This window comes from Delphinapterus leucas, chromosome 5 (assembly GCF_059928025.1).
Source record: "Delphinapterus leucas isolate spDelLeu-1000000601 "Yukka" chromosome 5, BTC_Dleu_Yukka2, whole genome shotgun sequence".
Classification (NCBI taxonomy): Eukaryota; Metazoa; Chordata; class Mammalia; order Artiodactyla; family Monodontidae; genus Delphinapterus; species Delphinapterus leucas.
In genome coordinates, this window is record NC_143133.1 from 61,171,116 (window position 1) to 61,185,934 (window position 14,819).

General features: G+C 36.9%; 1 protein-coding gene across 16 annotated transcripts in view; it reads right to left on the reverse strand.

The window, feature by feature from the left end:
• The window catches only part of ARAP2 (ArfGAP with RhoGAP domain, ankyrin repeat and PH domain 2), a 196,600-nt gene that overhangs the window by 121,838 nt on the left and 59,943 nt on the right, over window positions 1-14,819 (reverse strand). For all 16 annotated transcript variants that reach the window (XM_089911758.1, XM_089911751.1, XM_089911748.1 and 13 more), the window contains one exon: window positions 3,175-3,353. In XM_089911758.1, coding sequence (XP_089767884.1) covers window positions 3,175-3,353 — 179 coding nt within the window. The remainder of the gene's footprint in view (window positions 1-3,174; window positions 3,354-14,819) is intronic.

Here is a 14,819-nt window from a genome sequence, read left to right on the forward strand (position 1 = left end):
TATAGGAATACAGATTCAAACCCCTGTCCCCAGAAATAAGTCAATGGGTCTGGAATGAGCCCAGATATCTGGAATTTTAACATGCAACTTAAATAATGGCCTTAGAGATAGTAATCCAACTCTCTTCTTCACATGATGCCATTCAAACTGGAAGAGATTAGCTTAATTATCTGAGCCAATCAGTAGCAGAGCAAGAATGAAAACCCAGAACGGCTACAGCCCAGTCCAATCTTCTTTGCTCTAAATAAGCTTCCAATCTTCCATTTTAATAACTCTTCAACACATTCTGTAGCAGCTACCCTTCCACCTCTATCCACTGTTTGTTTACTTCCTCTGGAGAAAGTTCCAAAGGAAACTAGTAAAACTATGTATAAATAGAGGCAAGAAAAATGAAAATAGTTCATATGTGAGGGGGATGTAGGTCAGTTTTATTTTTTATTTTATTTATACTGTAAGTTATGTGGGTGATAAAAATCACTATTTTAATTTTTTTTAACTAAACTTTGATTCTTGGACTTAAATTAGATGTAATACAAATTAAGATACAGAGATTCAAATCTAACATCTCTTACATTTTTACGATTAGTTTTTTTTTCTATCATTTAAAAAAAGCATAAGATTACTTCATGTGTTGTGTGTATAAAGCTTTTAGAAGGGACATCTAACTATTTTACTATCTTTTAGTGCTTTTCCTAAAACACTAGATTAAAGCCCTCTGCATTCAGAAGGACTCCTTATTTAGCCTGTCACCCAAGTTCTTTCCACAGTCTGCTCAACCACGTAAGAAAACCCACGAGCAACTTTCCTCTGGAGAGAAAGACATATACCAGGATGTAAAAATAGATGAAACTGGAATGGTATGTCAGGGCCTAAACATGAAGGGCCTTCCTTAATTTATCCATCTGGTCTTGAGCCAACTAATTAATTCTGTAAGACTTGACTCAAGACCAAGTGCCTTAAGACCTGGCTCTATATAATACGATGCAATTCTTTTTTAAGACCACATATACAAACAATGGTGTGCACTTTTTAAAGGCGCACATATGGGCATGTTAAAGCATTGAAAACAGACTTGAAATATACATTCATCAAAAATAGGTTTACTTCTCAAAAGATGTGGAGGGGTCCAGCATAAATGCTTTAATTTTTAAGGAGATAATATTGATTAGTTGTATAGGGAAGGGTTTCTAATTCCCAGACTTCACTAGATGCCCTTTTTGCCCTTCTCTGTAACTTCTGCACAAGTCTAATAAAGTACTGAGCTCACCATCCACCATAAATGCTGATTTGTCTGACTTTTCCTCCTGGAAGGTAAGACTGTATTCCCCTCGGTAAACACATCATTTTTAGAGTGTCTGACATGGTATACAATGTTTACTGAATGCGCACTCTGAACCTCCTAGGCAACTAAGTTATTCAAGGAAAGAATTCTTAGTCTACTTCTAAAAGGTCACAAGCCAGAAATTTTCTTTTCAACATACACTTTAAAAAGACACTTTGATATAGTGGCTAAGAAGCTAGGCTTAGAGTTATAAAGTTCTTGTTTTAAATTAAACTCTGCATGATGAACTGTATTATCCTTAAACAAGTTACTTAATTGTCATTCTCCTCATCTATAAAACATGGATAAGAATATCTTCCTCCTACATTTGTGGGGGAGATTAAAAGGGAATGTTTATAAATTAATTAGCACAGTACCTGGTACCCAACATATGGTGGTCATTATTATGCTCTTCAAGCTCAATTATTATTAAAGCAAGAATTTCTTATAATTTTTTGCTAACCAGAAAGTATTAATAAAACTTTAAAAACATATACTTTTAGAGGATAACATAAACCCAGACAATCTAGCTAATATAAATAATGAAACTAGTAATTGGAAGTCCACCAGGTCTGTGCAAGTAAAAAATAAATACCTCAATTAATTTGGCAGAGTAACTTCCATTCTGATACATGCAAATTTTGCATTTTTAACCTTATTCCAATTTTTTTTAAGTTTTAAGCATCTTCACAGACTGAAAATGTTCAATTCATACACATTATTAAGCTGTACATCACCACCCTTCTTGAGGAATATGCTAACTCTCCACGTTATTAATATGCCAACAGTGCTCAATGATGCCTTCCACAGTTAATTGGCTAAGAAATCTTATCCTTAAAAATGTAATTAATAAATCCACACTGAAGTTCAGAGGATGCCTTGGATAAAGATCTATAGTTAATGTTTTTGAAACTACTGTTTGTTTTGAGTTGCTATCTCTATCTTCTGTTATGAAAAATGTCAGCATTTATATTTCACTTTATCATAACCCATGATAATTTATCACAAAATAAGTTCATGTTAGATTGGATATCCAAAACACACTGCTTAATTCCACAAATAATGACTAACTAATACATTCTAGGCTGAAAGATTAAAAATTCATTCCTAAAAAGGGGTAAGAAAATAATTTTCTTATGCATATTAAAAACCAGGTATGTTAGAGTCTACAGAATCAAATGAAATTAACAGAATTTGTTAAAACTAACATCAGTCTCCTCAAAACATTTAAATTCTCTACTGAGTCTTTTTGATGTTAACAGATTTAATATCCCAACAATCTATCTTACTTATATATGTGATATGTGTGTGTATGCATGTGTGTGAATGTGTGTATATCAATCACTTGTCTCTTGTCAATTATCTCCTCGGCAAGCAACGTATCTACTCCAAAAAAACCCCCAAATCCTGTAAACTGAAGAAAATATGTTACCTGTGCCTACTCTATAATTTTCTGTCACAAAACAAAAGAAATAACAACAGGTGCAGAACGAGGTCTATTCAACAATGGCTGTAATGGTTAATTGGTTCTTAATTATTCTCTCATGTAGTTTTGTAATGTTACTTCAGCTAAGAATACTTTTCAAAAATTAATTTTCATGATTCTATTTCCTCAGTTCCTTCAAAGGGTGATGTTCAGTCTCAAATTTGATGTAGACTACCTTCCTGATTCTGGTGGAACTGAGAAAATTCAACAGAGCAACTCTTTGTTATATTTAGTGGAGTACAGAAGGCAAAAGCAAAACTCTATCAGTAAAACATGAATAAGTCTAACAGAGCACTGTTGTTAATGTAGCTTTGTCATGTTTGTAATGTAAGGAACCACAATTTGCAATCACTGTAACATAGCTCACCTGTTCATTTTTGCAAAGCCACACACTGTTTCCACTTAACACAGTAAAAATTTTAGCTTTATAGCCTCTCAGTTCAAGATATCCACATTTCTCAGGTGCAACAGCTCCTTGAGACTGCGAGGAAAGGGCCTGTAACTTCAGTGCATTTAACAGGATGCTGATCCAGTCATTTCTCTCCTCTGAAAATAGACAAGAGAAAATACATATGCTTAGTAAGTTATAAACACATACAAATGTGGAAAGAGATTGACTTTCTCTGGAACAGATCATTTACAGATTCTTTCCCAGAACCACAATCTAAATGCTACTGTCAGCAGGGCAAATGGCCCAATTTTGTTAGGGAAAAGAAGTAACACTTATTAGTCATTCCTTGGTATCCACAGGAGATTGGTCCCAGGACCCACAGCAGGTACCAAACTCTGCAGACGCTGAAGTCCCTCACAGTCAGTCAGCCCTCTGCATTCTCAGGTTCATCAACTGAGGGTTCCACCAACCAGGGATCAAAAATATCCTCAGATGTGGAAATCAAGGATATGGAGGGCTGACTGTACTCAGATGTCCTGTAACCAATATCACTGGCTTCAACTGGCAGCTAAATAGAAATGCAAGATCCTAGACCCCCCTCCAGACTTGATGAATCAGAATCTTCATTTTAAGAAGATCTCCAGATGATGTGTATCCATGTTAACGTCTAAGTAGCATTCTGTTAGATTATTCATGAGATTGGATTGTCTCTTTTAATATAAGAAAGTAATATGGCTACTGAACAGGTAACAGATTGTACCCAGCAATGCAGTTACTAAAATATCCAGAAAAGCTTACTTTCTAACAGGCACTTGGAATCTACTCAAGAGTGTACTTGCCTTGATATTCACTCACCCATTCCATTCACTAACAATAGCATCTTCATCTGTTGAATTAAAACTTAGTTCTCTCACTCTTTCCACAAAGTGACCTTCAACTATGTACAACACATTGTGTTACAGGCATAGGAATGCGATCCAGACCCCAAAGAGCAATCAAAGCTATAAGTCAAGTTTGATATGAACACATAATGGAACACAGAATACTACAAATGTCATGCAAGAGGTATCAAATAATGTATGAGTCAATTCAGGGGAGGTAAGTGATTTGCTGAAGGTCATATAGCACGTATTAAAATTAGGAGAATCAAACGTTTTAATTCTCAGACAATTGTCCTCGGCACTATGAGAAAAAAAAAGGATATTTGTGCGAGCTTTTGAGGATGCGGAGCAATTTAAAAGACAAAACTGGAGTTTGGGAGGAGGATGAGCAAAACAGAATTCTAAGCAGAGGAAACACAAGACCAAAGGCAGAAACAACAAACATCTGCTCAGGGACTAATTTATGAATGAGCATATTTATAATTCTGAACTCACAAAGGAATAATGGGAAATAGGGCTGGAGATCCTACAGTGCCTAGGAGAGGAATTTGGTCTTTATTATGGAGGCAAAAGAAAACCATTTCAAAATTCTTGGCAAGAAAGGGACATGATTAAGATGACAGACCAAATTGGAAGCCTGGAGGTCAGGAATAAGGCAATAGAGACTTAAAGTATACAATGAAAAGGGAAACATATGGAGAGTCAAGATATTAAGGAGAGTAAAAAATAGCTGTGGTTTTGAATATGTTTGACACGTGTTCACCAAAAAATGAATTAATTACTCAGAATAAAAGGTAGCTGGGTATCATGAATCGACCAAAGAAGGTAAAAGGTTGTATTAACAGAACCACCTGAGGTTTTTAGCTCCCTGGCATGAGCGTCCAGGCAGACTGATAGCAATATGTGAATGAAGGTAATCTATACAAGGGAAGACTCATGACAGTGGATAAATGTTTAATGTAAAAGGAGAAGAAATGGTATACACCTGAGGTATAACTGATTCTAGGAGGCTAGAAAATGGGCCAGCAAAAAACAAATGGAAAAGTGATTATTAAGGTAAAAAGGAAAAAAACAAAACAGGCTAAATTCCAGGTAGGAAACTTTTTTGAGAAGGAAAGAGTAAGTAGGACCCAAGCTTGGGAAATTGCCTAGTATCTCAGATCCTTCTAAGACAGGTCTGGTTAGAGGTGATGTCATTGTGGATTGAAATAAGTCTCCATATTAGACTTGCTTACATTCCAGCATGGATCCAGAGTTATTTTACAATACAAGTCTTAATTTTTAAAGAATCTTCATTCTTTCTCACCTTCAAAACTACTAAAACCAGCTAGTTGTGTCTTTAATGACCAAGGCCAAAGTATTTATTAAAAACTCATTCAACAATATTTTATTGCAGGTATTACATAATCCTCAATAACAGTGTTTGTTCCTATATACCAGGATGAAATATTTCTCAAGTTTCCCCAGCATTATTATAAAGTAAAAGACATGAAAATATTCAGGTAACTAAGCCTATGTCAATACACAGTAGCTACTCTACATTTTACATCTACACAGACTGCACTGTAATAATTTATTACATTTTCAGTAACAGCAAAAGACCTTCCACTCTACTTGGTGATTACTTGTGATCATTAAGTCCACACAAGATATTCCTGCCAAGTAAATGGTATATAGTGTTTTCTGTTTGTTTATGTTAATCCATATAAATCACTGACTTTGAAATGTAGGTCATAATTTAATGAACGGGGCCAAAGTGACTGTGGTTTCCAGACTACCATTAGCATATATCTCAGTTTGTCAGGAAATAATTTGAAACTGGCAACTCCATTAACTGTTGGACTTTAGTATATTATGGCTGTATCTCAACAAATGGTGCCCTTATAGCCTAGAAGAATTCTCTAGCTCCTGAGGGCCTCGTTTACTAATAGGAAGTATACAGTCATGAAGAACAACAGAATTGAATAGTAACATTCAGTTTATATTTAATTACCCATACCAATGGAGATAAACAGTGATACAGACAATTCAAACACAATGAAAGAGATTACAAGTGTCATTGGTATTTGGCTTTGCAAAGTGTGCATACTTGAACATGGGGAACATGCTCTGACAAGTCACAATATTCCAGAACAAATAATGATTTCCCCTTGGTCAAAGGCAAAGCTGGATACTAAGCTGGCTTTTGCCCGCTTTTCACACCAAAATACTTTTATTCTTTCCAACAACAAGTGTTTATTGAGCATCCATTTTGATCTTAGCACTGCGCTAAGCACTATTTCCTCTGAGAATATACTCTGATGTTGATATATCTTTGCTCAGAGTAGAGCATTCCAGGTTGGAAAAAGAAAAAAAGGAGTTAGCAATCCCCTCAAACCTCAAATTATTTCTTGAGGTTTTCAGGAATGCCAACTCAGAGTGTACAAATCAAAAAAAAAGAGATTTAAAAAAAATGAACAGGAGAGATTTAACATCCTCTGGACTACTGGATTTAGCACTAGGCATATTCATTAGTAAAAAAGGATTGATTATATGAGGGGTTACTACACAAGTGCCATGTAAAACATTAATAAAAGAATCTAACAAAGTCTGGATGTACTCTTAACTTTTGATATAATGTAATCTAACTAAAGATTCCTCAGTGTAACCCATGATCAATATTAGAAAAGGAATTATTACACACCAGTGTTGTTCTTGAAATTGATAATGATTCATTCATACAAATGTCTACTGAGTGCCTACTATGTTCTAAGCCCTATTCTGAATACCAGGAATGAAGCAGTGAGCAAGACAGATCATGGCCTTACTCTCCAGAAACTAACACTCTTGTGAAACGAGGAAGGCAATAAAATGTAGACATATTTTACACAGAGACAAGTGCAATGGGATAAAATAAAGCACAGGTTGAGGGGCACAGAAAGTGCTATTTTATATAGGGTAATAGAAAAGGGCTCAGAAAGAAGGTGGTGGTTAAGCAAAAGCCTAAAGGAAGTGGAAGTGATGGAGCAAGTTAGGAGGAGGACTGGAGGAAGAGCCTTCCAGGATACAGAAAGCAGAAAGTGCCAAGGCCAAGGCAACAGCAGATTTGGCATGCTCATGGGACAAGAGACCCCTATAGCTGCAATGCAGTGAATGAGGTAGAGCACAGAAGGAAACAAGGACAGAGAGACCAGGGTCAGATCATGCATGGACTCTGGGAATCACAGTACTTTACTCTCAGTGAGCTGGAAACAATGACAGAGCATCTGAAATAAACTGACAGGACCTGACTTTCTTGTTGAAGGATCACTCTGACAACCGTACTGAAAATACGCCTGCAGTCGATCAAGGGAGGTTGTGACAATCATCAAGATAGAAATGGTGGCTTGTAGGAGAGTGACGGCGGTGGAGGTGCTGACAATTGGTCAGAACCCCGACATATTTCCAAAATCAAACTGGTAAGATTTGCTGATGGCCTGGATGCGACCGAGGTAGGAAAAGATTCGATGATGACGCCAAAGTTTGTGGCCTATTAAATTATGATAGGCAATCAAAGTACACAACAGAGAACTTTCAACTCCCCTGGCTCTTCCTCCAGATAGCAAATGTTCCATGCCTTGCTCCTTTTTTTTAAATAAATTTATTTATTTATCTTTGGCTGTGTTGGGTCTTCCTTGCTGTGCGCGGGCTTTCTCTAGTTGGGGCGAACAAGAGCTACTCTTCTGTTTTGTAGATAGGTTCATTTGTGCAATACTTTAAATTCCACATATAAGTGATATATGGTATTTGTCTTTCTCTTTCTGACTTACTTCAATTAGTATGATAATCTCTAGTTGCATTCATGTTGCTGCAAATGGCATTATTTTGTTCTTTTTTATGGCTGAGTAGTATTCCATTGTATATTTGTACCACATCTTTTTATGCATTCACTGGTTGATAGACATTTAGGTTGTTTCCATGTTTTGGCCACTGTGAATAGTGCTGCTATGAACATTGGGGTGCATGTAACTTTTTGAGTTATAGTTTTGTCCAGGTATATGCCCAGGAGCGGGATTGTTGGATCATACGGTAATTCTATTTTTACTTTCCTGAGGAACCTCCATACTGTTTTACATACTGTCTACACCAACTTACATTCCCACCAACAGTGTAGAAGGGTGCCCTTTTCTCCACACCCTCTCCAGCATTTGTTATCTATAGACTTTTTAATGATGGCCATTCTGACCAACGTGAGGTGTACCTCATTATAGTTTTGACTTGCATTTCTCTAATAATTAGTGATGTTGAACATCTTTTCATGTGCCTACTGGCCATCTGTATGTCTTCTTTGGAAAAATGTCTATTAAGGTCTTCTGCCCATTTTTTGAACGGGTTGTTTGTTTTTTGTTGTTGAGTTGTATCGGCTGTTTGTGTATTTTGGAGATTAAGCCTTTGTCGGTTGCATCATTTGCAAATATTTTCTCCCATTCTGTAGGGTTTTTTTTTTGGTTTGGTTTGGTTGGTTTCTTTGTTTGTTTTATGGTTTCCTTTGCCATGCCTGCAGGTTTGATTAGGTGCCATTTGCTTATTTTTGTTTTTATTTCTATTGCCTTGGGAGACTGACCTAAGAAAACATTGGTACAATTTATGTCAGAGAATGTTTTGCTTATGTTCTCTTCTAGGAGTTTTATGGTGTCATGCCTTATGTTTAAGTCTTTAAGCCATTTTGAGTTTATTTTTGGACCACTCAGAATTCGTAAGCCTTCTAACTATGAGAACTGCCCACTGAAAATGTGATATCACCTGTTTTTTAAAGTAACACAACACCTGTGTGACTACAGGTGCCAAGGGCATACAGACTAACTGAAGGATCATTAGCTGTTACAACCCTCTGAGCAATTCCAGCAATTCTGCTTGAGGACAAAAGGAATCAGATTAAATTTTCTAGTTGAGGAAGAGAATTTTAAAGATGTTATTTCAATAAAATTAACTTTCAAGTAAGAAAATAACAATATTTTCACAAGGAAATCCAGGGGAATTGAAGCCTTAGAAAATTTGTGGGGAAAAGATGCCAAATTGTAATCTTCTCTTAGCAACACCAGTGGGCAATGCAGCATTTTTGAAATCTTGACACTGGTTTCAAGGGAGACAAAGGGAGCTGTGTATTTAGGTCACTCAGATACTTTTCACCAAAAATGAAGAATTCATCTCTGTTACGATGTCAAACTACTGCCCCCTTCTGCTCTAAACTTTGATTTTGCTTCTTGATTAGACTGAAGCAAAGTTTAATTAGGCTTAAAGTTCATTAAGTCAAGTTTTTCATAAGCCACTATGGTTGATTTCTCAGTGTCCACCAAATAAAAAATAATCAACCATTTGTATACATAGAAGGAGGAATAAAAAAAAAACTTAATAAAATACATACAGTATCTTGTTGAAGGTTCCATACCAAATATATAGACACATGTGCCATTTACATATATATACATATACACATACATACACACACACATACACCCTTATACACTTATCTTTAAAAATGTGAGCTGTTACTATGTAAAAATGACTTTCAGTGAAAACAGCATATTCATTAATTCTATGTTGACAGTCTCAGTTTTCACTGAAGCAGTATTTTCATGGTTTCAAAAATTAAACACCTAATATTTATTTAACAAACAATAATTCATACTAAGGTTCATAAAGGTTTTTTTTTGTTTAATAGATCTTTATTGGAGTATAATTGCTTCACAATACTGTGTTAGTTTCTGTTGTACACCAAAGTGAATCAGCCATATGCATACATATGTCCCCGTATCTCCTCCCACTGGAGCCTCCCTCTTATCCTCCCTATCCCACCCCTCTAGGTCACTGCAAAGCACTGACCCGACCTCCCTGTGCTATGCTTCTGCTTCCCACCAGCCAACTATTTTACATTCAGTAGTGTATATATGTTGATGCTACTCTCACTTTGCCCCAGCTTCGCCCTCCCACCCCATGTCATCAAGTCCATTCTCTATGTCTACCTCTTTATTCCTTCCCTGCAACTAGGTTCATCAGTACCATTTTTTTTTTCATAGATTCCATATATATGTGTTAGCATATGGTATTTGTTGTTCTCTTTCTGACTTATTTCACTCTGTATGACAGACTCTAGGTCCAACCACCTCACTACAAATAACTCAATTTCATTTCTTTTTATGGCTGAGTAATATTCCATTGTATATATGTGCCACATCTTCTTTATCCATTCATCTGTCAGTGAACATTTAGGTTGCTTCCACATCCTGGCTATTGTAAATAGTGCTGCAATGAACACTGTGGTATGTGTCTCTTTTTGAATTATGGTTTTCTCAGGGCATATGCCTAGTAGTGGGATTACTGGGTCATATGGTAGTTCTATTTTTAAGGAAACTCCATACTGTTTTCCATGGTGGTTGCATCAATTTACATTTCCACCAACAGTGCAGGGGGGTTTCCTTTCCAACACATCCTTTCTAGTATTTATTGTTTCTAGATTTTCTGATGATGGCCATTCTCACCAGCATGAGGTGATACCTCATTGTAGTTTTGATTTGCATTTCTCTAATAATTAGTGATGTTGAGCATCTTTTCATGTGCCTCTTGGCCATCTGTATGTCTTCCTTGGTGAAATGTCTTTAGGTCTTCTGCCCATTTTTTAACTGGATTGTTTGTTCTTTTGCTATTGAGCTCCATGAGCTATTTGTATATTTTGGAGATTAATCCTTTGTCTGTTGATTCTTTTGCAAATAGTTTCTCGAATTCTGAGGGTTGTCTTTTTGTCTCGTTTATGGTTTCTTTGCTGTGCAAAAGCTTTTAAGTTTAATTAGGTCCCATTTGTTTATTTTTGTTTTTATTTCCATTTCTTTAGGAGGTGGGTAAAAAAAGATCTTGCTGTGGTTTATGTCAAAGAGTGTTTTTCCTATGTTTTCCTCTGAGACTTTTATAGTGTCTGGTCTTATATTTAGGTCTTTAATACACTTGGAGTTTATTTTTGTGTATGGTGTTAGGTAGTGTTCTAATTTCATTCTTTTCCATGTAGCTGTCCAGTTTTCCCAGCACCACTTATTGAAGAGACTGTCTTTTCTCCACTGTATGTTCTATCCTCCTTTGTTGTAAATTTGGTGCCAATATGTGCGTGGGTTTATCTCTGGGCAGTCTATCCTGTACCATTGATCTATATTTCTGTTTTTGTGCCAGTATCATACTGTCTGGATTACTGTAGCTTTGAGGTGCAGTTTGAAGTTGGGGAGCCTGATTCCTCCAACTCCATTTTTCTTTTTCAGGATTGCTTTGGTTATTCGGGGTCTTTTGTGTTTCCATACGAATTGCAAAATTTTTTGTTCTAATTCTGTGAAGAATGCCATTGGTAGTTTGACAGGGATTGTATTGAATCTGTAGATCGCTTTGGGTAGTATAGTCATTTTCACAATATTGATTCTTCCAATCCAAGAACATGGTATAGTTCTTCATCTGTTTATGTCATCTTTGATTTCTTTCATCAGTATTTTATAATTTTCTGAGTACAAGACTTTTGTCTCCTTAGGGAGGTTTATTCCTAGGTATTTTTTTCTTTTTGTTGCAGTGGTAAACAGGAGTGTGTCCTTGATTTCTCTTTCTGATTTTTCATTGTTGGTGTAGAGGAATGACAGAGATTTCTGTGCATTAATTTTATATCCTGCAACCTTACCAAATTCATTGATTAGTTCGAGTAGTTTTCTGGTGGCATCTTTAGGATTTTCTATGTATAGTATCATGTCATCTGCAAACAGTGACAGTTTTCTTTTCCAATTTGTATTCCTTTTATTTCTTTTTCTTCTCTGATTGTCGTGGCTAGGACTTCCAAAACTATGTTGAATAAGAGTGGCAAGAGTGGGCATCCTTGTCCTTTTCCTGATCTTAGTGGAAATGTTTTCAGTTTTTCACCACTGTGTATGTTGCTTGCTGTGGGTTTGTCATATATGGTCTTTGTTATGTGGAGGTAGGTTCCCTCTATGCCCATTTTCTGGAGAGTTTTCATCCATCATAAATGGGTATTGAATTTTGTCAGAAGCTTTTTCTGCATCTATTGAGATGATCATATGGTATTTATTCCTTAATTTGTTAATGTGGTGTATCACAATGTTTGATTTGCGTATATTGAAGAATGCTTGCATCCCTGGGATAAATCCCACTTGATCATGGTGTATGATCCTTTTAATGTACTGTTGGATTCTGTTTGCTAGTATTTTGTTCAGGATTTTTGCATCTATGTTCATCAGTGATATTGGTCTATAATTTTTTTTGTGTGTGAGACCTTTTTCTGGTTTTGTATCAGGGTGATGGTGGCTTCGTAGAATGAATTTGGGATTGTTTCTCCCTCTGCAATTTTTTGGAAGAGTTTGAGAAGGACTGGTGTTAGCTGTTCTCTAAATGTTTAATAGAATTCGCCTGTGAAGCCATCTGGTCCTGGACTTTTGTTTGTTGGAAGATTTTTAATCACGGTTTCACTTTCATTGTGATAGGTCTGTTTATATTTTCTAATTCTTTCTGGTTCAGTCTTGGAAAATTGTACCTTTCTAAGAATTTGTCCATTTCTTCACGGTTGTCCATTTTATTGGCATGTAGTTGTTTGCAGTATTCTCTTATAATCCTTTGTATTTCTGTGGGGTCAGTTGTGATTTCTCCTTTTTCATTTCTAATTTTATTGATTTGTGTCCTCTCCTATTTTTTTCTTGATGAGTCTGTGCAAGGGTTTATTAATTTTGTTTATCTTCTCAAAGAACCAGCTTTTAGTTTTATTGATCTTTGCTATTGTTTTCTTCGTTTCTATTTCATTTATTTCTGCTCTGATCTTCATGATTTCTTTCCTTCTACCGACTTTGGGTTTTCTTTGTTCTTTTTTCTCTAGCTGTTTTATGGGTTAGATTGTTTATTTGAGATTTTTCTTCTTTCTTCAGGTGAGATTGAATTGCTATAAACTTCCCTCTTAGAACTGCTTTTGCTGCATACCATAGGTTTTGGGTTGTTATATTTTCATTGTCATTTGTTCCTATGTTCTTTTTTGTTTGTTTTTTGTTTTTTTGCGGTATGTGGGCCTCTCACTGTTGTGGCCTCTCCCGCTGCAGAGCACAGCCTCCGGATGCACAGGCTCAGCGGCCATGGCTCATGGGCCCAGCTGCTCCGCGGCATGTGGGATCTTCCCGGACCGGGGCACGAACCCATGTCCCCTGCATCTGCAGGCGGACTCTCAACCACTGCGCCACCAGGGAAGCCCCCTATGTATTTTTTAACTTCTTCTTTGATTTCTTCAGTGATCTATTCGTTATTTAGTAGTGCACTGTTTAGCCTCCACGTATTTATGTTTTTTAGTTTTTTTCCTGTAATTGATCTCCAGTCTCATAGCGTGGTCAGAAAAGATGCTTGATACGATTTCAATTTTCTTAAATTTTCCAAGGCTTTATTTGTGACACAAGATGTGATCTATCCTGGAGACTGTTCCATGTGCACTTGAGAAGAAAGTGTATTCTGCTGCTTTTGGGTGGAATGTTCTATAAATATCAATTAACTCTATGTGGTGTATTGTATAATTTAAAGCTTGTGTTTCCTTATTTATTTTCTGTTTGGATGATCTGTCCATTGGTATAAGTGACGTGTTAAAGTCCCCTACTATTATTGTGTTACTGTCGATTTCTCCTTTCATGGTTGTTAGCATTTGCCTTATGTATTGAGGTGCTCCTATGTTGGGTGCACAAACATTTATAATTGTTATATCTTCTTCTTGGATTGATCCTTTGATCATTATGTAGTGTCCTTCCTTATCCCTTGTAACAGTCTTTATTTTAAAGTCTATTTTATAGGACACATGTATTACTACTCCAGCTTTCTTTTGATTTCCATTTGCATGAAATATCTTTTCCCATCCCTTCACTTTTAGTCTGTATGTGTCCCTAGGTCTGAAGTGGGTCTTTCCGGGATCGAGTGGGCCAGGCTATCGCCCTTGGCTCCTCTCTCGCTCCTCCCAGAGGGCCCCTCCTGCCTGCCTCTCCTGCTCTCCCCTGCCTCAGGGGTGCCGATCCTGTCTGGCCTCCACTTCTCCTCCCCCCTCACTCACCCCACATCCCACTGGTTCACTTGGTGGTTCCTCCCATCTCCTTGGGCATCAGGGTCCCCCACCAGCGGCTGGCAGGCGCCCTAGTTGTGGGGCTATGCTAACTCCATGTCTTCCCACACCACCATCTTGATTCCACCCCCTCCATATACTAAGTTTACATCATAAATATGAACTATATACCGGGAAGGGACTTACTGGTCCATTGTAAACATGTAACTTTTAAACATGTGTGGGTTGATACATTTTCTTTAAATAAAATGTGTCTGTTTAATTTGTAACCGCCACAAGTAAATATGACTAAACAGATTTTCACACAAGTCGAAGCTTTATTATGTCTAGCCTAAAATGCAGACTCTGTGGCATATGTGAATTTCCCTATGAGAAGCCAACGGGAAGAGGATAAGCACCTCAAAGAAACAGGCAATCAGCTCAGGCAGTGGAGACCAGAGCATAAGGACTGACCATTCTGATAGCCAGTCGAGAGGAGCAATGCCATGTGTTTTAAGAAAATACAGAAAAAGAGAAACTGTGATTTCAAAAAAGAGTCTCATATCGAGTATCACAACTGTGGATAATTTTCTGAATTTCAGGCATTTGAGTCATAATACATATGTCAATATCAAATACTCTAGGACAGGGGCTGGCAAACTTTTCTGTAAACGGTCAGAGAG